Raw genomic sequence first — 21,210 nt, forward strand, 5'->3', positions numbered from 1 at the left:
TTTTTTTATGTCATGTTATGCTACATAATCATTTTTTCAATGACCAATTCTCAATTTTCTTGAAATGAACATGTGTTTTGCGTTTGTTTGGCTACAGGGACTCCGGTTTCCTCCCACATTCCGAAAACATGGTAGCATGGTAAGTTAATTGAAAGCTCTAAATTGGCCCCAGGTACGAGTGTGAGCGCGGATGGTTGTTTGTCTTTGTGTGCCCTGCGATTGGCTGGCAACCAGTCCAGGATGTACCCCGCCTACTGCTCGAAGATAGCTGGGATAGGCTCCAGCACCTCCGCTACCGTTGTGAGGAGATGAGGCTCAGATAATTGATGGATGGCTACAAATGGAAACAAATGGGTATATGTCATTGTTTTTTATAACGCATTCCTCCTTCAAATGCAAGTTGAACAGGTGAGTATTCTCTGAATGTTACGCTGCAAGAAATATGCTAAAGCACACACGTGAGTAAAAGTATTGAAACGTGACTCTTTGGTGTTACCATTTAGATTGAAAGTTTTATAGACTGATGAGACCAAGATTAACCCCTACCAAAGAGATGGAAAGGCCCAAGTCTGACGAAAGAAAGGGATCATCTTAACACATCCAAAAGACACAAGCTCATCTGTGAAGCATGGTGGAGATCATGCCATGTCAGCTTGCACTGCAACTTCTGGAACAGGCTTATTTGGTAATGTCGCTCATAATGGGAGAAACAGAATGAATTATGGAGTCTCCAAAATCATTTTGTCAGCCAATTTACACCAAAATGCATCCAAACTAATCAGGGGACGCTTCATCATCCAACAAGACACTCTGCCAGCACTGAAACAAACAAATGGAGGGTTAAATGAAACTTGCGGCAAAATCCCGAACATGACACAAAAAAAAAAATGTCTGAATTAAAATTCAAGCCACTGCAGTACATTGTGTACCTAATCAATGGCTGAAAAAAAGGTTATATGTGAACATGCACTAATGCATACAATACAATAGACATACTACCCTGTGTGTGCGCATCCCTAACCTAGTTGGCCTGTATTGTTGTGACTACATTTTGTGACTATCTTCATATGTATACATGCCCATTGGTCAAATGGGGTCATTTTTACTAACTTTTCGTGAAACGCTCATATGGAATTCACCCAAATTAGTTGCTTCAAATCACTATGTCCAACCCATCTGAGACCTCCTTTGTTACGTCTTGCCATCAACCAATTTCGTGTCAACTGTTTCCTGGGGCTAATTTCGTCCAACTTTCTACGCAGGGGACACAACCAAAGCAAATTGACCAAAATGGCTGCTTAAAACAAAATGGCTGACTTCCTGTTTAATTAGGAAGTTCAAAGTCCTTAAGAATTTTGGGTTCTTCCAGTTAGAATTCACCTGTCAAACCAATGTTGTGCTGATGGGTGAAACTGGTTGTCATCAGCTCATTTTTTTTTCGAACTTACCACAGTGTGCCATTGAAAAATTGTGCATTTTGTCGAATTTATATTTTGAGTTAGCTTATTCTACGCCTCTAAGACTAACATGTCAATCACGTTTCTAGTCATAATTATTATTATTAGGTAAGTCATTTAAAAGAGTCTTTTATCTTGATGGCAGTGCATTAGCTTAGCATATCGCTAAAGTAGCAGTAGTGCGATGACTCAGAAGTGAGTGTGGGATGATTGTCAGCTGTCATATGCTCTGCCAAAAATATTCCCTTCGCACCTTTTAGCCAACGCTATGCTAAATTAGCTCCTGGATAAATGTTGACTAAAGGACTAGAGCAGCATTTGCATGATGTGAAATAGTAATTGCTGCTTCCTTATATGTCATACACATCCGTCTGTCGGCGTCCGTTGCTTTTTCTTCGTTTTTTTGGTGACCAGATGAGCAGAGAAGACTTTTTATGCAGGAAGTCACATTTTATTCTTCTCCATACTTATTCTGTCTTGACCTTTTCTTGCTAAATCATCTCTCTCATGTGTCTCGCTACCCGCTATGTCGCTAAAGAGTCTCGCGAGCCTCACGCCATCTTTAATTTTTCTCATGATCTACTGTCCATCGCAAATGTGAATCTCTACTCCATTAATTTGTCTCGCTACCTTCTCTGTGTTTGCGTCCCGCAATCTTCTATCTTATTAATTTTTTCATCACCCTCTCTATCTTGAATGCGTCTCGCTAGCTTCTTTCCAGTTTAGTTTTGCTATCATCGCTCTTTCATTTTTCTCGCTACCTGCTCTCCATCTCAAACGCGTCTCATCTTATTTTCATCTTTCGCTACCTTCTGTGTTTCTCGCTAGCTTCTTTGTCTTACTACCGTCTCTCTCTCCTTAATTTGTTTTGTTACATTCTCTCCATCTCGAAAAAGTCTTGCTTTGCTTTCTCTCTTTGTTTTGCTACGTTCTCTCTTGTTTTTTCTTGCCAGAGTCTAGCATTTCTCATGTAGCTCGCTTGCTTTTCGCTGTCTTAGCTTTACCTTCTGTTTCTAATTTTTCTTGCGTCACACTAGCTTCTGTGTCTTTGACCCTCGACCTTCTCTTGGTCTTTAATATTTCTCGCTATCTCCAATCCGTTTCACTACCTTCTCCTGGTCTTCGTTTTGATACATTCTGTCTTGCTACCTTGTCTCCATCTTGAATGTCTCTCGCTACTATCTCTTCTCCCTGTACCTTGTATCTCTGCTCTCTACTGTCTTCCTTTTCTAAAGTGCGCCTTACTAGTTTCTCTCTTTCTACCTTCTCTCGCTTTATTTTTTTTTCTGAGCGGGTCTGACACTCCCTCACCTGTTACAAATGTTTTTCCCTACCTGTTCGTAAGCTTAGCGACCTTCTTTCTGAATTTGTCTAGCTACCTTTTGTATAAGTCTTTCTCTCATCTCTGTCGATTTACCAGACTGGTGCCACTGGCTTTGTTTTGTGTCTCATGACTCTCTAAATTATCTGTTTGTTATACAACTCCTTCTTTTTTGTTTTTGTCTCACTACCTTCTATCCACCTCAGCGTCACCGCCTTCTCACTGTCTTTAATTTGTATCCAATGTCTCTCTCGCTCTCTCTCTCTCTGGCTCGCTCGCTCTCTCTCTCTCTCTCTCTCTCTCTCTCTCTCTCTCTCTGTCTATCTCTGGCTTTCTAGCTCTTTCTCTCTGTCTCTCTCTCTGTCTGTCTCTGTCTCTCTCTCTTTCTCTCTCTGGCTTTCTAGCTCTCTCTCTCAGTCGCTCTCTCTCTCTCTCTCTCTCTCTCTGTCTGTCTGTCTGTTTGTCTCTATCTCTCGCTCTCTCTCTCTCTCTCTCTCTGGCTCTCTCTCTCGCTCTAGCTCTCCGAAGTGTTCCAAATGATGTTTTTAGTGCTGTTTTAATTCCACCTTGGACTAACTCAGTCATTTGGCTACATTTAATTTGCGCTCTGCAGCATTTGGGACACAACTTTCCCTCAGTTTGATTTACATGCAAAACCCACGTGCGTTGTAAGTCCCCATTTTCGCGCTCTTAGAAAAAACAACCGCGGTTGGCGGTAAATCCATACCGGACACGTGCGCGGCATACCAACCCTAAAAGTGTGTCATTGACAGACAGAAAACCGACTGGTCGATGACGTCACCGCAAGCAGCCAACCTGTGTGCTTGTGCGCGCAAGTGCGCTCGCTCTCTCTCATCCGTCTTCCTCATCATCCTCACCATCATCTTCATCATCATCTTTTTCCCGCCGCAGGAGGAGGAGAAAGAGAAGGAGGATGGAGGGAGAGCAGCCCGCAACACGTCGTCAAGGAAATATAATATTCATATTTTTGTTTTTATGAGACACGTTGGCGACATGGAGGCAACAGACGGCTGTGAATTTTAGAAAATAGGGCAAGAAGAAGAAGACAAGAAACTGGAAGGGAGCGTTACCGAAAGAACAGAGGACATCGCCACACACACACTGGTAAGTTGGCACCGTCCATGGATGGGTCATCTCATTGCACCTGTTGGATGACTGACACATGCGTGTGTGTGTGTGCGTGTGCGTGTGCGTGTGTGTGTGCGTGAGTGGTTGGTCGGTCGGGGGTGTTCACTGTCTGTGTACTTACTCCCTTTGAAAAGAGGGTTGCACCATAGGATGTCACCTCAAACTGTCTGTCTGTGTGGTCTCCACAGAGGCACGCTTGACATTCTTTGACATTTTGACATGATACTTTTTTTTTTTTCTGTTGTGTTGCGCTATCTTTATCTCTCCACTACCTTTTCTCTGTCTTTTCCTTCCTATATTCTCTCCGGCTCTACCGTTTGCTGCAACCGTCTGCCAGTGGTGGCTCGTCAATCAATGGCTCCACCACTGACACTGGTCACCATATTAATTTCATTGAAAACAAACCAAAAAATATTCCTCAAAAATTCATTTTTTTCCTCTAAATTTGTTTATCTTATAGGACAACTATTATTTTTTTATCATTTCAAAATTGTTGTGAGAATTCACTAATATGATCAATGCCTTTACAGATTGAGGTCATTTGGACACATTTGTCATTTCATCATTTATCAGTCCCCGAGAAGTAAGATCTCATTTTCAGAAAGACTGGTGTCGACTAATCTTTAGAGTTGGAGTTGTTCTGGATTTTTTTTTTTTTTTTGGGGTCACATCTCTTTCACATCAAGGTGTGATGTGACGCTTTTACGCTTAATATGCTTCCTCTGATGGCCGTAATAAATTTTCTGTCTCAGCAATGGTGTACCCAGAATTGAATGATTAAATCTATCGTTCTCAAAATCAGTCCGTCGATGAATATTAAGTAGCGCCAGGCAAGGTAACATTACTTCCGGTTTTCATTTGAAGACGATTTTGCTTGATATGACGGCCCCCGTGCGTTCATAAATGATTCCCGTTTAATCATTTTCCACGAATGCAATATTAATCAAAGTACCATGTTTTTACTGGTACATATAAAGCATTCTTGCTTTTTATTAATTCCCCTTTAAAAGTGTGACATGCAGTTTCTCCGTTTCACTGCGAGATGGGACGCAACATTCCAGCACCCAGCGCCGGTTGACTTTGCGTCCGACTGTCACGGCTCAATCTCAACACACATGGAACTTGATGTCTCATCTACCTTCCCTCACTTTCTAAAGTCTCTCTACTGTCTCCAGCGAGTCTTTCTTCCTTTTCTTAACTCCTTGTGTTGACATTTCTCTCCCATCTCCCGATCTTTAATGACTTTTCACTTCCTTTCTAATCTGTCTCACAAGATTCTCCCCTCCGTCATCTGTTATGTCTCGCTACCTTCAAATGTGTCTCTATTTTTTTTCTGTGTCTCTAATGTCTTTTCTTTTGGTCTCACTACTGCGTCTGTCTGTGCCGATTTTCCTATTCCGACGTGTCGCTATGTTCTCTCGTACATGTCGCTTCTTTCCCTTGTCTCTTCGCCTCTCTCTTCTGAATGTCACGCTCTATACTTCTCATGTCGCTTCACCTGATTGTTGTGTCTTTCTGCCTTCTCTCATCCTTGTCTGGAATATGCCTTGTCCATCGCTATGTTTTCATTTCCCATGTGTCTCTTCTTTTTCTTGTGCATCTCTCTACCTTCTCTCATCTTCTTCACCTCCTCTCTTTTGATGTCTCTACTTTCTCTGTCTCTAACGTCTGTTCTTTTGGTCTTTGGTTCTTTCTCTTGTTTCTGTCTATGCCTGTTTTCCACTTCCCATGTGTCTTGATTTTTATCTCGTGCGTCTCTCGACCTTCTCGTGTCTTTTCTTTTTCTCTCTCTTTTGAATGTGTCTCTCTCTCTATTCCTTTTTTCCTGCTCTCCTCCTCATCTGGAATATTTTTCTCTGTCCGTCCCCACCTGTTTCCATTTCCCATGCTCGAATGCACCTCTCTATCTTCTCTGCATCTTTGTGACTCTTGACCTTTTTTTTTTTTTTTCAAGCTTCTCTACTTTTTCTCTGTTTTTAATATGTCTCAGTGCCTTCTTTAAGGTATCACCGTGTAGCATCTCCCACTCTACCTTTTCTTGTCACATTTCTGCTTCAACTTTCTCTTGACCTTGTCTCTGTTTTTCATGTGTCTCCTTACCTTCATTGTCTCTGATTTAAGTGAGTCTCTCTGCCTTGTCTCACGGGGCTCTTCCGTCGATTTACCTTCTTTTTGTCGTAAATGTTTGCATCTCTTTGCCGAGTGTGTCTGTTTCTCAGTGTATAAGTGGGACTCGGGGAGTTCTTCTTGCAGCTGGAGGAATGTCAGCAGGGTGGGAGGGATTCGCTTTGAGGATGAAGTGGGTGGGAGGGAGGACTGATGAAAAGGAGGCGGTGGCGGGAGAGGGTAGAGAGCGGGATGAGGAGTCGGCATTCGGTACCTGCTGCTTCCACGCTCAAATATTCAAAGCTGTGCGGCGGCCAGGAGGCATACGGCGACCATGGTTGTCATGCATGTGTCGTCGTGGGTTATGAGGCTGCGGGGCTGCCAGACGGACTTGTGATGGTGGAGGAAGGAGGGGCAGCGGTCGAGGCGAACGGCAACCTATCAGGGTACCTGAGGGACAGCGGGCTTTCGAGACACGTTCTTGCGCGGCAACCCGCCGATTTACACAGCGGGTTTTGTGGGTAAGAACCCCCGCTGGCTTGTCACGGTCCACTTGAACCGGGGCGCAGGTGGCGCTGAAACATTGAAAGCGAAACCGCGTTTGCTTCAGTGTTGTAGTCGGCTGTTGAATATCATCCATTTATTTTCTGTGGGGTTTGTCCTCATTAGTCATGGGTTCGCTGGAGTCTATCCCGGCTGACTTTGCCCGGGAGGCAGGATGCATCCTGGACTGGTTAGGGTGGGTCCTGACAAAAAAATGGACTGGTCACGTCACACATGGGCAGAAAATGGACTCGTTAACAGCCAATGGCAAGGACCAAATTGAGCAACGGTGAACTGGTCACCAATTCATGTCAGAGCACATGTAGACTAATAATAGACTGGTCGCCATCCCATTTCAAAATATATATATAGACTAAGTGGATGTTGCCAGTCAATTTCAGAGTAAATAAAGACAAACAATGGACTGGTCATCAGTCAAGGCCAGATCACATGAAGGCAAACAATGGATTGGTCGCCAGTCAACATCAGGGCACCAATACAAAAACAATGGACTGGTCGCCAATATCGAAGTGGCGCCCCATCCTGTTGCTGATACCCTGATGTGTTATTTTGCGTTTGCCAGTGCGTGTGTGTGTGTGTGTGTGTGTGAGTGTGTGTCACAGCAATTGTTGGTGATTTACTATTATGGAAGCGGCGCTGAGGCTCAGGAGGTGTTAAACGGCGTCATATTCAAGGGCGTTGATGCCGCACATTAAACTTTCTCGCTGTTTTAGTGCACACACGAGTGAATATATCGTTAACACACAAACAGTACATCAAATGTGTGATATGTAAATATGAGAGCGCGCAAGCGCTCTTTCAGGGGATACTTGTATCTGTATGTATATTTTAGAATGTATATTTTCTTATATTGTCATCCGTTTCCATGGCAATGAGACCCCTCACACTCAGGATCGGAAATCTAACAAGTCCTGTTTCTTGAAAGTCTAAGTATACGGATGTGTTTTTCAAGAGGAAACATTTTATAATAATTGTCTTTTTTTTTTAGAACAAGGCTTGTGAGAACTTCTTTTTTTTTTTTTTTTTTTTTTTTAATGTTGGGATTCTGCAAGATGAGTTTTATAGTCCTTTAAAAAACAAAAGTCTTAATCCTGCAGGTATATACACACTTTAAAAGAAATAAAATGTAATCTTATAATATAATAAAAAAGAAGTCATCATTTTGTGAGGATTTTTCTATAGAAATTTTTTGGTAATCGTAAAGGTTATGAAAAAAAAAAAAAAGAATTTTATTGTTTTTTTTTACGGCCCTCTTTATGGAACCGTTTGTTTTAACTGGCACACAATCCCCAGGAGGCGGCCCCAGGAGGCTGTTCATCCCCTCCATGAACATTTCACTTCAGGGAGCAAATTTCAAGACACTAAAAAGTCAAGTTCAAGCTAATGAGGGTAAAACTTCGACACTTTTTATATCAAAACCTGCACCTTTCGAACACGTTCATATACACTTATGTCGCGTTTTAATTCAATGTGAAGAATTTCTTTGAAAATTCTACTTGCAAAGCCAAATGGACTTAGCAAAATGAAATTTGGTTGACATGTCTACCATGAGAAATTGGGAAGTTTTTATTAGTTTTGGTCAATGCATGTGGCCAGAGTATGACAAAGCATTTTGATGACTTGCCATGAAACATGAAACTAAATCATGAATGTTTTGAAAATTCAGGAGCCAAAATCAATCTGATTTAGCAGCCTGATATTTGGTAGTCCTGTTTATTATGAACAGACCCACAAAATATGCCAAAGCCATACCTGCAAAAACACGCCATTTTGATTGGAACCAGACACTTTTGCAATGTGTCACATGCTGCTTCACCAAAAGACTTAATCTTATAACGCTGTTGTGTGTTACAAGGGAGAAGATGCCGTTCCACCATGTGACGGCAGGCCTACTGTACAAAGGCAACTACCTGAGTCGCTCGCTCTCGGACACCGACAGCGACGTGCTGGCCAGCATCTCTGTGGAGGAACTCCATGGTGAGTCACATATCATATTTCCATTTCATATTTCTCTTTTGATGTGAGCTACCACCATTCGAAGCGGTGCTACACGAGAGCAACGAGAAATATTTTCTATTTGATCTCATTATGAACCCAAAGCACAATCTCTCCTAAAAAGCGCATCGTTCATCTTTTCTGTCAGGAGTTTCAAGTTGGCCTCAAGATGTTTTGTGTTATTTTCTATCAAGCTTGTTATAATAATCCAAAAGTGCAGTCTCTGTTCGTGCGTGCGTGCGCGCGCGTATGTGGCACAGCTCTTCCACTTTTTCAAGAAGCCAGCGAGCAGTGCAACTAAACACATCAAAGTCAGAGCAGAAAAATATGGGCTGCATACTAATCGACACACGCACACACGCACACACACACACACACACTGACTGCTGCAGCGCTGTACTCCATGCACACCATGCAAGGGTGTATATAACATACCACAATGAACATCTGTTACATATTTACTGTAACAAAAGAACATGTAAAGGCAACGCTCCCATCTTTCATAATCTGAACTCACCAATTTAGTTTGACCAAAAGTCCTATTCATCACCAATATTGTTCCCAAATTTGTCAAAATCTTCAACAGTGATCACCGCTACTTCTCTGAGATAATCTAGATCTGTTCCTGCATGTATTATGAGTGTTTTGGGAAACTTGTGCATTTCAGTTCATGAAACCCTGACTGTGGCTGGTATGATAAACAATGACATCTCGCGCATGTTTGCAAACTTGGCAAGCCAGTCCTGTCAACCTCTGAGTTGTGAAGCTCCTAGCGTGTGTACCGGCCGTCGTGGAAGTCCATGCTGTATGTTTGTGAATCTACGCGGGGGCACAATGCCCTTTTTTTTTTGTTTTTAATTTTTTTTTGTTTTTGTTTTTGTTTTTTTTTAATATATACATACGCATTTTTTTTTGTATACATAGTGATAACATCTGCAGTTGAGTGTATGTATGTATATATATATATATGTATATGTATGTGTGTGGGTGTGTGCGTGTGTGTGTGTGTGTGTGTGTATACTGTTCACATATGTACAAAACATACTTAACGATGATATCTGATTGTATTGCTTTGCTTTTGCAAGTTGTAACGATTATCTTGATGTGAAGGTCGTTTAAAGGCCATCAGCCTCTCTGTGCTCCCGTGGCCATTTTGGCAATCGGTTTATCCTCACTTTTTAAGTCATTGACTTTTTATTTGCATAGTTAATACACGCGTTAGCCGCTAATTGCTCAACAGCGCTTTACGCACATGCATGCCGTTAACCTTTATTATGCAGGCTGATGATGTGTGTTTTGTTTAGTACTGTGACTGCTAAGAGGATCGAGCACCTGATGGATTATACTGCGCCACGCGCACGCGCACGCACATGCGCGCACATAATGGGAATCCAATGGTGTCACCTGGAAAATTGCTTGTGCAGTGAGAGTGAGAGGCTGTGTCAAGAGTGTTAATATGCTGGAAAGCATAAGCACCGCATTAATAAGTCCGCGTTCCATTTATATTCATAAGCATAGACAAAATCTGCAACGTATTAATAAATTCACATTTTATTTATAAAATGGTGTTCCCCTGTTATATCGTTGCTCCTCCTTTGCACTGTTGATATATTGCAGATGCTTTTTTTTTTTTAATTTAGTCCCAATTTAGTTTGTTTTTTATTTTTATTGTCAAGAAATGGGAGACTATCGTATAATATCAATTTGTGGAAATGAAAAGAATGCTTGCACAGTTCACCAAATAAGATGCAAAGTTTGTTTGCTTCAATCTGTTTATTTGTCAGTTGAAGTTTGCTGTAAAAATGACACGTAAGACAAAAGAAAATGGAACATTGTATATTTAATCAAAAAAAAAAAGTTCCATCCAAAGTAAAAGTTCAGTTGCTTGATGATGACATATAATGAAAAACGCCATAGATGGGCTAACAGATATTACCATTGATGTTTTATCATTCAAACAATTGCTTCTTTTGCGACACCAAAATGGTCCCCGTGCTCTTCTTGTATGTGTGGCAGAGATCCGGGAGGCCTTCAAGGTTCTGGATCGCGATGGGAACGGTTTCATCTCCAAGCAGGAGCTGGGAATGGCCATGCGTTCGTTGGGATACATGCCCAGCGAGGTGGAGCTCGCCATCATCATGCAGCGGCTCGACATGGATGGTGAGGGAGACTCACACTCACACACATTTGCATGTCTGCTTAATAATTCATCAATAGTTGTCATCCCAGATGGAAACTAGCATTCGCTTGGTGATGCAACAGAGCAAGGCAACCAGCGTTGTGTCAGTTTTTAGTTTGAAAGGATGAAGAATCATCTGCCTTGTGACCTTCTTGTGTGGCAACGTTTATTTTGAACGTACCAAGAACCAGCAGATGTGATAAAACTCTTGTGTTGTGGGAGATTTTTTTTTTCTCTCCATGAGACTTTTATTTTGAAAAATGATGAACCAGCTGCTCCATGCCTTTGTTGATCAGTGACTTTTGATGGAAGAACAGCTATGCACCACTGTCCTTATGGACTGCTAACCATTCGTCTGAAAATGATGATTAAACAATCACTCCACGACATAGTGGTGTTGGAATTTTTATTTTGAAAGGATGAAGAATCAGCTGATAAGTGAACTTGTAATGTGGCAGTTTTTCTTTTGGAAGGCTAAATGAACCAGATGAAACACTTGTCGTGTGGTGTCTTTTATTTTGCTAGGAAGAAGGAACAGCCTCCACATGGCAGGTGGCAATTAATTTGAAAGGATGAAGAACCTGCCATGTGTCCTTGTGGTGTAGCTGCTTTTATTTTGAAAGGATGAAGAATTTGCAATGATGTGACCTTGTTTTCGGCCTGGACTGTTTTGGCCGGGCCACAGTGGTGTGGCTATTATTTTGAAAGGATGAAGAATCCACCATCATGTGACCTTGTAGCATTATAGCTTTTATTTTGAAAGCATGAGGTACCAGCTCCATGTGCTGCTGCAACTTTATTTTGAAAGGGGAAGCCCTATAAGCCACATGACCTTGTGACATGAAAGGATGAAGTACAATTTGCCACTTGACCAAGTTTATTTCCAGTTGTTAATTTGTGTTTTCTTATGAAGGTGACGGCCAGGTGGACTTTGAGGAGTTCATGACCATCCTGGGACCAAAACTTCTCTCTTCCGAAACCAGAGAGGGTTTCCTGGGAAGCACCATAGACACCATCTTCTGGCAGGTATTGTAACTGCACCAACACCACACTTGAGTTGGACACATCTGTTAAACAATTTCCTGTTGCACGTTTGCGTTACATCTGTTTGTGTTAAGTGTGAGTGTGACATAAGTCTCTGTTTCACCATATCTGTGTTACACTTCTTGTTATTACACATTTTTGTGTCACACTTATGTTAAACGTCATGCTCCACATTTGTGTTAACTATTTTTCTAATACACTTGTGCTCAGCATTTGTGTTACCCGATTGTTGAAGAGAGCACCGTGTGCCCATCTTGCTTTCTGTTTCTCATTTGGCGAGCGTTAAGTGACCCCCCTATGGAAGCATTCATTGCGTTAATCATCGTCGAAACAGAAACAGTTTAACTGCCAGCTCTCATGTGAAGACTTCTTTTTAATTAGAGCTCAGTGTGGCGTACTCTGATGATCTTATTCAACCGTATGCAAATGAGGTGTCACACGCAACACAGCACAATGAACATATGCAAATCAATCGCGTACGTTCACAGTGACATTGGGACTATTTTAGTCATTTATATTGTTTTTTTTTTTTTTTAGTGTTTCATATTGATGACATGTTGGCTTAGCTTCCATCAAAAATAGACGGTAGCTGCATTGTTCCAGACTTTTTTTCAAGAATCTATAGTCACGAGACACTTCATTCGGAACAGTTTAGTGAAGATAATTGTGTTTTACATGTTTGTTTGACTGCTTGGGTTGATTGGGTTTTAATTGCAATTCTTGTGTTAAAGCTTTAGTGATACACTTGTTTAAGTCGCACGTCTGTTTACACTTAAATTCACAAACGTACTGAACCAGTCTACCAAAATAGAGCCCGCTGCGTTACACATTTGTTACACTTCCTCATGTAAAACTTGCAGTGTGTCACACGTGTCATGTGTTTGTGTTCCACTTCTTGTGTTCGATGTTATGTCTGTGTTCCATTTTTTTGTCTCACGCTCCTTTGGTCCTATTTTCATTCCGATGCCAGCCCAGAGTGCAATCTAACTGTGTGCATAGGTGAAGTTTTCTTCCTTTTGGTATTTTCAAATTTGCAGTAGAATTGGTAACGGGGCGTTTTTGTCGTTGTGCGCCCTTGGGGGATAGAAATAAGTTTTTGCCAGACAATCTTCGCAGAATCTCTCATTCGCATCAATATGAGGGCGGTCAGGGGCGCAGTACGCACGAGTACGCCGTGCTTGAAATTGCAGAAACAGAAATTAGACTCGCTGGAGTCCTTGCATGACTTTGGCAGGTAGGCTGCAACATCTCCTTTCGGTGGTGGAGTCAGCCGTGTATGTGACTTGGCCAATTGGAGACCGTCCGTGTTATGCGTTTGCTGCACTTGTGTGCCATGTTTGCATTACTTTCTTGTCTAACATGTTTTTTTTTGTTGTTTTTTTTCACTTCATTAAGTACAAATTTCAAACCGCAAATATCTAATTAGCCACTCACATTCATGCATTTAAAACAAGTCATTATTATGAAAGTGAGATTTGACTAATTCGTTTTTCAACACTTTTACATCCGTCACGTCACATGCTAAACACGCGCTACATGACGATAACCCTTTTAGCGGGGATTGAAAAAAAAAAAATCATGTGATGTATTACTTCCTGTTCGCACACAATTCTCTATTTTTAATACATAAAAATGTTTGGTGAGCTATCATTGGCAATGTCTTATTATCGATTAACTGGAGAATGCACATTGTGTTGGGAGTGAATACCGAAGAGCTTACTGAAAAGTTGTATTTATTTTTTTTATATTTTCGAGGAAATGATTTTAATTTGAGACGTGGGAAAGTGTTGCAATGGTCCAATTCATTGTAATTTTTTCCCTTGCAACTGCAGTCCTTTTTTTTTTTTTGTCACAAAATCTAAATGTATTGTGTAACCGCCGCCAAGGCTGATTTGTTTGTTTGCAGCAGCGTTTATCGAGCGTGGATGAATCTGCGGCGCGGTCGGCTAACGAGCGATGAGGCCCCTGGGCTTAATAGTGCTAATAATGAATCACGCTGACACTAATTGGCTATTGATGACTTTGCTCTTCACCTTTGAGCTGCTAAACGACGTTGAGAGACACGGAGTACTCTCAATCTCATGGTCTCGTTTTTTTTTTTTTTTTCACTCTCACGCTCGGTCGTCGTGGGAAATACATAATACATAACAAATGGAAAAAAACCATTTGTGATCTCAAAGCGAATTAAAACATACTACCCATGATTTTGTGGTACGTCGCAGTGCATTTTTGTCTTTCTGTTACAAGTGTTTTGTTTACATTCTTGGGTTTGTGTTACACGTTAAATGTGCTTGTGTTGCGTTAGCACTCGTACTGTGTTTGAGTGATTAGCATGCCTGCCTCACACTTTGGAGGATAAGCACATATAAAAAATGAATCAATGAATATGTTAGGTGTAGCATGCCCTCCGAAAAAGGAGGAGATTTTACTGATGATTTTGCGGTTTATTTTTTGAGCAACATTTATCCATAACTGTGTAACCTTCAAACCGAATCACAGTAAGAGCTGAAACACATTTCAAAACCCACGCAAACAATTAGCTGACATGTTTTACATTCAACACTCAATATTTACAAACACAAAATACAAATATACATCATTTACACTCCTTTTGCCTCTTCGGAGGGGGTGCTTGTAAAAGAAATGTTCGTTTTTCTGACGCTCTATAAAACTCTTGGCCGTACGCTTTCTTAAGTTACCTTACGTGTGAACTGTACTCAACAGGAAGTTTGCATTCAAAATAAAAGCGCATATCTTAAACCGGAAGTAGCACCTTTCAATGCAAATTTCAAATGAAAATTAAATACAATAAATAAAATCACGACTGCTGTGCCAAAAATAAGAATATGGTTAGTTACATTATGTGTTACACAAGTCTGTGTTATAGTTATTTGTTTCAAATATTTTTGTGCTGCACATTTTTGACATGTTACTCTTCTGTTTTACTTCCTTGTGTTCTACACGTCTGTGTTACCCTTCTTAGTGTTACATGTCTGTTTCATAGCGTTTTACACTTTTTTCGTGTTACACACATCTGTGACTCATTGTGTTACAAATTGCTGTGTCACACATTTTTGGCATGTGTGCTACAAGTCTGTGTTGCACAACTGTGTGTCATGTTTCTTTAAATCATGCTAATTGTGTCACATTTTGAGGTTCAAATTTTGTGGCTGTTGGGTCCTTGGTGTCTTTGAAAGTCATTTCTTGACGCATTTTGACGCAGGATGTAATTATTTAATAGACTCTGGTCATTTCGTGATCGGATGCTTTTGATTGTGGTCCATAATTTGATTGATTTATACATCAGCCACTCACTCTAACCAAACACACACTCACACGCACGCACACCACCCAGCCACCTGCCTCGCTGTCATCACCGCAGCCATTTTGTCCCATAAAGGTTGCTGGGCGCTGGAGGACATTGGCTTGCGCAGGAAAATAAATTTTTCATACTTTGCTTATCTGCCACCACCTGCTCCTCCCCATCGCCGAGGGCAACCAGCTTCAGGCAGCAGCAATCAGGCCACTGACCTCCCCCAAGGACAGGTGACATGCAGGTTTGGCTTGGATGGTGCCAGACATGCGTCACTCTGTTTAGGACCAGTCAGCATATTTTCTTTGTCCTCCTGACAACACTCATTGACTCCATTAGGAGGATTCACTTAAATCTGCACCATAGCCCGATGTGATGTCATTGTCTGTACCTGTCAAATACAGTGAAACCCACTCTAAATCGCAACTTTTGAAGCAATACTTTTTTAATGGCTTTTTATGATATTCCCAGGAAAGTCTGGATTTAGAGTGGCGCGCCTTCAGTGTAGTACCGTGTTGCGCCACAATTTTGTGTGCGTGTGTGTGCGCGTGCAGTTCGATATGCAGAGGATCACGCTGGAGGAGCTGAAGCACGTCCTCTTCTATGCCTTCCGAGACCACCTGACCATGAAGGACATCGAGAACATCATCATCAACGAGGAAGAGAGCCTCAAGGAGAACGCGGGAAACTGTCAGACGGAATTTGAAGGAGGTACCTTATGAATACCTGTGTGTGCGCACACTGTAAACGTGTGTGTGTGTGCGTGTGCGTGCGCGTGTGTGTGTATGTATCCTATAAGAGCGCCAGTGGGATGGGGTAGTGCTGTCAAAAAGTATTTGACATTTTCTCTTCAAATCCCCCGTCACCTGCTGATTTATTGATTTGAAGATGCTGTCAACTCTGTGGGAGGAGGCGAGGATGAGGAGGTGAGGATGAGGGCGTGAGGATCATGAGCAGATGGATGGAAGGAGTTGAGGATGAGAAAATTAGACTGAGGAGATGAGTAAGGCGAGGTTGGGAGGAGGATGACGAGATGATTTACATGAATGGGTAGATAGATAGTTGGAATGTTAAACTCCACCTTGGTCCTCGGCCGCCACTGATTGATAACTTGATCGAGAAATGGCCTTTATAATTATTGCCCCTCCCCTTTGTCAACAAAACGTCGCCTAATCTTCTATAATGTTCCACAAGATGGGAGAATACAGAAAGAAGCTTCTGAAACCATTCCACTTTGCACAATGTCTCAACAACATTCCGTAACCTTGGGTCCTCTCCTGCTTGCCTCACTCCACAGATTTTTCATGGGGTTGAGGTCTGGGGATTTAGATGGCTGTGGGAGGAGGTTGAATCGGTGTCATATTTTCTCAGTATGCTTCTGCATTAAAAATGGAATTCATTTTAAGGCTTTTTACGTCTTAATCAGTGATGCCAATAATTATGGAGAGCACCGTTTGAACACTGATGAATCATGAAAAGGTTCAAGGTTGTTGTGACTGGAAAGCTGCATTCATGGACACTCCGTAAACGCCGGAACTATGGCTTGACTGTTGTTGTCGTGTCTTTGTCCCTTAGTGCACCCGTCCAAGAAGAACCGTCAGACGTGCGTAAGGAAGAGCCTGATCTGCGCTTTTGCCATGGCGTTCATCATCAGTGTCATGCTTATCGCAGCCAATCAGATGCTGAGGAACGGCATGGAGTAGCCACGCCCACTGTGACATATACACGCACACGCACATACACTCATTGATTTTTTTTTTTCTCGCGCTCCACCCCTTTACTCCGACAGCAGGGACTCTCAAGGGCTGCCGTTACCCACAATCCTCCTCTGTCCACTTCTGATGATGCAATAACACGGCGCTGGTGGCCGGAAGGAGCGCTTGAATTTTTGCTTGTGCAGACAGACCTACAGGAAGGAGCGCTTGATTCCGGAGCGAGAACGTGACCAGAAGGTCCATGTGGACAGCATCGAGATGCATGTGGAGGGACAGGACACGGCCAACCTGGCAACCTCACACAAGTATGGTGAACACACGTTCTGGCTGCCGTATGGAATGCTGGGAATTTTAGTTTTTTTTTTTTCCCCTTCTCCAAATACAATCTGTCAGTCTGGACTTTAAGTCCTCCGAGTGGGGGATCGAACAGGGATCGCTTTGTGACAAGGACCCCAAACACCCAACGTCCTCCTTTTGTATTCTTCCTCCCTTGTCCTCCTCCTTGTTATCGGTTCACCTCCTTCCTTCTCATCTTCCTCCCTCTTTGTCCTCCGTCTTTCTTGTCCTCCTCCCTCCTCCTCGTTTCTCCTCCTCCTCTCATCCTTTTTTTTCATCCTCCTCATCTTCCTCCTCCTTTCTCCTCCTCCTTTCATAATCCATCCTCCTCCTCTCTCCTTCTCCTCTCATCCTCTTTTTCATCCTTCTCCTCCTCCTCCTCATTCTGCTTCGTCCTTTCCCCTCCTCTCATTGTCCTCTTTTCCCCTCCTCCATGTCCCCCTCCTGACCACCTCTTTTTCAACTTCCTCCAGCATCTGCCTTTCTCATTCTCCACTTATCCTGCTCCCTTCTCCTCCCCCCTTTGTCCTTTTTTCTCCTCTTGTTGTCCTCCTTACACCTTCTCCTTTCATTTTCATCCTCCTTTTTCATCTTCCTCCCATATCCCCCTCTTGTCCTCTTCCCTTTCTCTCATCCCCCTTCTTTTACTTTTTCTCCTCCTCCTCCTCATCCACCCCCTTGTTCTCCTCCTCTTGACCTCCTCTCTGAGTCTTTCTAATCCTCTTCTCATCTTGCTTTGTGCCTCCCTTCCTTGACTTCCTTTAATCCCCTCCTCCCTCCTTCCCTCTTGCTCCCTTCTCCTCCTCCTTCTTCCTCATCCCTGGAGCATGAATATTCTTTCCGTTTGTCGCAGTCGTCTTCTGACTTCCCGTTTCACACGGCGACCAAGTGTGTTGAGGAGAACAGGCGGTGCCGTCCCGTCTCGCCCATCTGTGCTGTGTCTATGTCTGTCCAGTCCCTTCTTCTAACTTAATTAATCAATTCAGTGTTATTATTGAATTATTGACTGATTAATGATTGATTGAAGTGATGCTTGTAGGTCACTTTGCATAATAAGCTTCACACATGATCAAGCACATATAGCAGCAATACTGAGATCACAATACAATATCCATACATACATTTTGTATAGCTTGTCATCATTTATGTGGCCAATTGACGTTTGGCAAGAAAAGGGAGGGGCCCCCTGGACTGGTCGCCGGGGTACAAACAACAACTCACACGGACATTCACACGTATGGACAATTTAGCCTCACCAGTGAAGCTAACGTGCGTAATTTAGGAATGTGCGAGGAAGCTGGAGTACTCGAGCTCGGATTCAAACTCTCTCAACAGTGAAGCACATGCGCTAACGGTTAGCATGCTAACCTAGCGGTTAGCAGCTAACGCTAGGTTACCGTGCTACCGCCATAGTATCCATCTATTTTTTTTGACGCGTCTTTAGGATGACAAGTGAGCATCAACTTATCCCAGTTTACTTTTGGAGGTAGTGGGGTAGTTTTCCCTTCTTGCTCGACCCAACGAGCCTTTGCGTGCAATATGGGCGCGACTTCTGGTATGAACTGGAACCGGCATTTTGTTTGAATAGTAATTTCCCAATGTGGGAACACCCGTTGTCATCGTAGGCGTAAGAGGATGATATAAAAAGTGGCCAGCGACGACATACAGTCACATGACAAGCTACTTTGCTACCCTATCTTTTCTGACGGTGAGGTGATGAGCAATCTCAAAAGTACCCACAAAGTAATAAAAGTTGGTAGTGTTCAACTCATTCACTACCAGCTGAGTAAAAAAAAAATAATGGATCTTTGACGTCTTTAGCCGTCAATGGCAGTAAATGCCGCATGTTCGTGTTGGTAATTTTTAAATGCTACTCGGTCTTATGATCAATTAGAAAAGGAAAAAAAAAATATTCATATAAACTGCTTTGCTTTGATACATCACACAGGAAGTCGCGCCCATACGCATTTCTTCATTAGAGCCCTCAGGAATAAGGTGTGACCCTTGACTGGTCACCAGCCAATTACAGGACACACGTAGCAACAAATCATTCCCACTCACATTGACACACCAGTGTAATAAAAGTCTGCTTCCTTAATGCTACTGCACAATGCGATAACGGAAATGAGCAAATATGTTACAGCAATCCTAAACCCTCAAATAACTGCTACTTCAACACATGGAGCAGCAACGCATACAAACTGAGCATACAACAATACTGACAGGCATATATTCTCTCTGCTCTGTGGGAACAACTACTTGGGTAGCTTTAAATGTGCTCTGTGTCTTGTTCTTCCTTTTAATTACACTTCATCTCTTCCGGTCGAGCTCAGTGCTGCCACCCATGTTTGGTACCAAACGGAAGGCACGCAAAGTCTAAATTGGATCAACATACTGTAAAAAACAAAAAAACAAAAACATTAATAAAGGATTGGCTTATATATCTGCCATATCGCGGGCGTTCACTGTAGAACTGAGTCGGAAAATCAGCCTAAAAGTTTCCACACCTTCACTGCACTTATTAAGGAAGAAGCCACATGGTCGCTTAGGCCCCGCCCACACATTATGTCGTCTTGTATGTGAGTTCTATGAAGTAACAAAATACTGTGACTGCACAACTACAGCAACACGCTTTTGCGTGATGACATCACTCTGAGGCGGATTGCGCGTTCCAAGCCATAACAGAAACAAACGAGATTTGTACGACGAGCGCGTCATTAGCAGCACGCAAACAGTGTTGGTTGACACACTAATGACATGAGTCCAAACAAAACAAAAGATATTTGGATTTAACAATTTGTTTATTATCGTCGTTATGATACGGTGCACTTGAATTAGCAGAATAATAAACATTTTGTTACATGAATGATAATGACGTGAGAATCAATACGAGAGCTTTTTTCGTTGTCGTTTTGAATGTCATTGGATAGTGTACCTAATGTCGTGTCCAGTTTAAAGGATCAGGGGGTGGGCAAACAAGATTGTAAAAATGGACTGATGGGCCACGTCATTTGTAGATAAGATAAAGTCAATGTTTCAAGTTAAAACGTATATGTAAAACTTGTCAAATAGATTTGTAAAAATCATGGAATAATTATGCTACATTTGTTGTTTATTATTAATCAACAGTCAATAAATCCCATCGTTAAATGTGTCAAATTGTTTATTTCAATATTAAACTAATTATTCATTCACGTTTTTCCAAATTTATTTTTCATCTATATTTATAATTAACCAATTATGTATTGAAAATAATAATTAAATGTCAAATGTATGTGTACAATTTTAGTAAAATAATTCATTCTCATTTTATAATGAATTAACAAATTATTTATTAAAACAAATATTACATTGTAAATGCATGAATAAAATTATTTATTTTAATAATAAACTACAGTAATTCATTCTGGTAGTGTCATTTTATTATTCACAATGAATGGATCAAACTACACAGCAGGCCGTCCACTTTGCCCACCCCTGCCTGCTCTTACAGTAGCTTTTGCAGTTTTGTTTTCAAAGAATCTTATTTATTTTGAAACAAAGAACATTATAAAGTGTACAGAAAATGACAGGAAGTCACACTTTTTTAGATTTTTTTTTTTGTGCTTGTTCCATTCAGGGGAACCCCTTTTCTTGCAGGAATGTTTGCATGCCTCCATTCCTGGGCTTTTATTTTGGCGGGGAAAGGGACGGGATGTCTCTGGAGTAGCATGGACACTCGCCACAATGTATTAACCAAGCACACACACACACTCACACACTTTGCATGTGCGACACTGAACAAACACATATAGACTATAAATTGTAATATTTAACAAGGCTCAGTGTGTAAATACTGAAAATGTATACAAGATGATGCAATAAATCTTTGTTTTTTCAATATCGGCTATTTGGGTCTACTTTGTTTTTGTTTTTGTTTTCTTGCCTTGCTGTCATTCAGTTGGTCGGAATGTAACAAAGGCCACAATTTCAATCCCCCATGTGTATTGATTAGTCTGGCTGACATTGCCTCTTAATTGTTTTCACCTAAA

At 41.8% G+C, this 21,210-nt stretch overlaps 1 protein-coding gene across 2 annotated transcripts; it reads left to right on the forward strand.

Annotated features, from left to right (window-relative positions):
- The first annotated feature begins 3,597 nt into the window (after positions 1 to 3,597).
- Positions 3,598 to 21,059, forward strand: caln1 (calneuron 1). 2 transcript variants are annotated; one of them, XM_088300937.1, is made up of 6 exons: positions 3,598 to 3,903; positions 8,453 to 8,574; positions 10,609 to 10,752; positions 11,685 to 11,797; positions 15,683 to 15,839; positions 16,704 to 21,059. In XM_088300937.1, the coding sequence occupies exons 2-6, from the start codon at positions 8,460 to 8,462 to the stop codon at positions 16,829 to 16,831; spliced, it is 657 nt and encodes a 218-aa protein (XP_088157063.1). In that variant the 5' UTR covers positions 3,598 to 3,903; positions 8,453 to 8,459; the 3' UTR covers positions 16,832 to 21,059. The 2 variants fall into 2 exon arrangements, with proteins under 2 accessions (XP_088157063.1, XP_088157062.1); XM_088300936.1 differs by lacking the exon at positions 3,598 to 3,903 and adding an exon at positions 6,301 to 6,554.
- The last annotated feature ends 151 nt before the right edge of the window (positions 21,060 to 21,210 follow it).

Source organism: Idiotropiscis lumnitzeri, chromosome 7 (assembly GCF_059441095.1).
Source record: "Idiotropiscis lumnitzeri isolate Australia: NSW breed Sydney's pygmy pipehorse chromosome 7, RoL_Ilum_1.0, whole genome shotgun sequence".
Classification (NCBI taxonomy): domain Eukaryota; kingdom Metazoa; phylum Chordata; class Actinopteri; order Syngnathiformes; family Syngnathidae; genus Idiotropiscis; species Idiotropiscis lumnitzeri.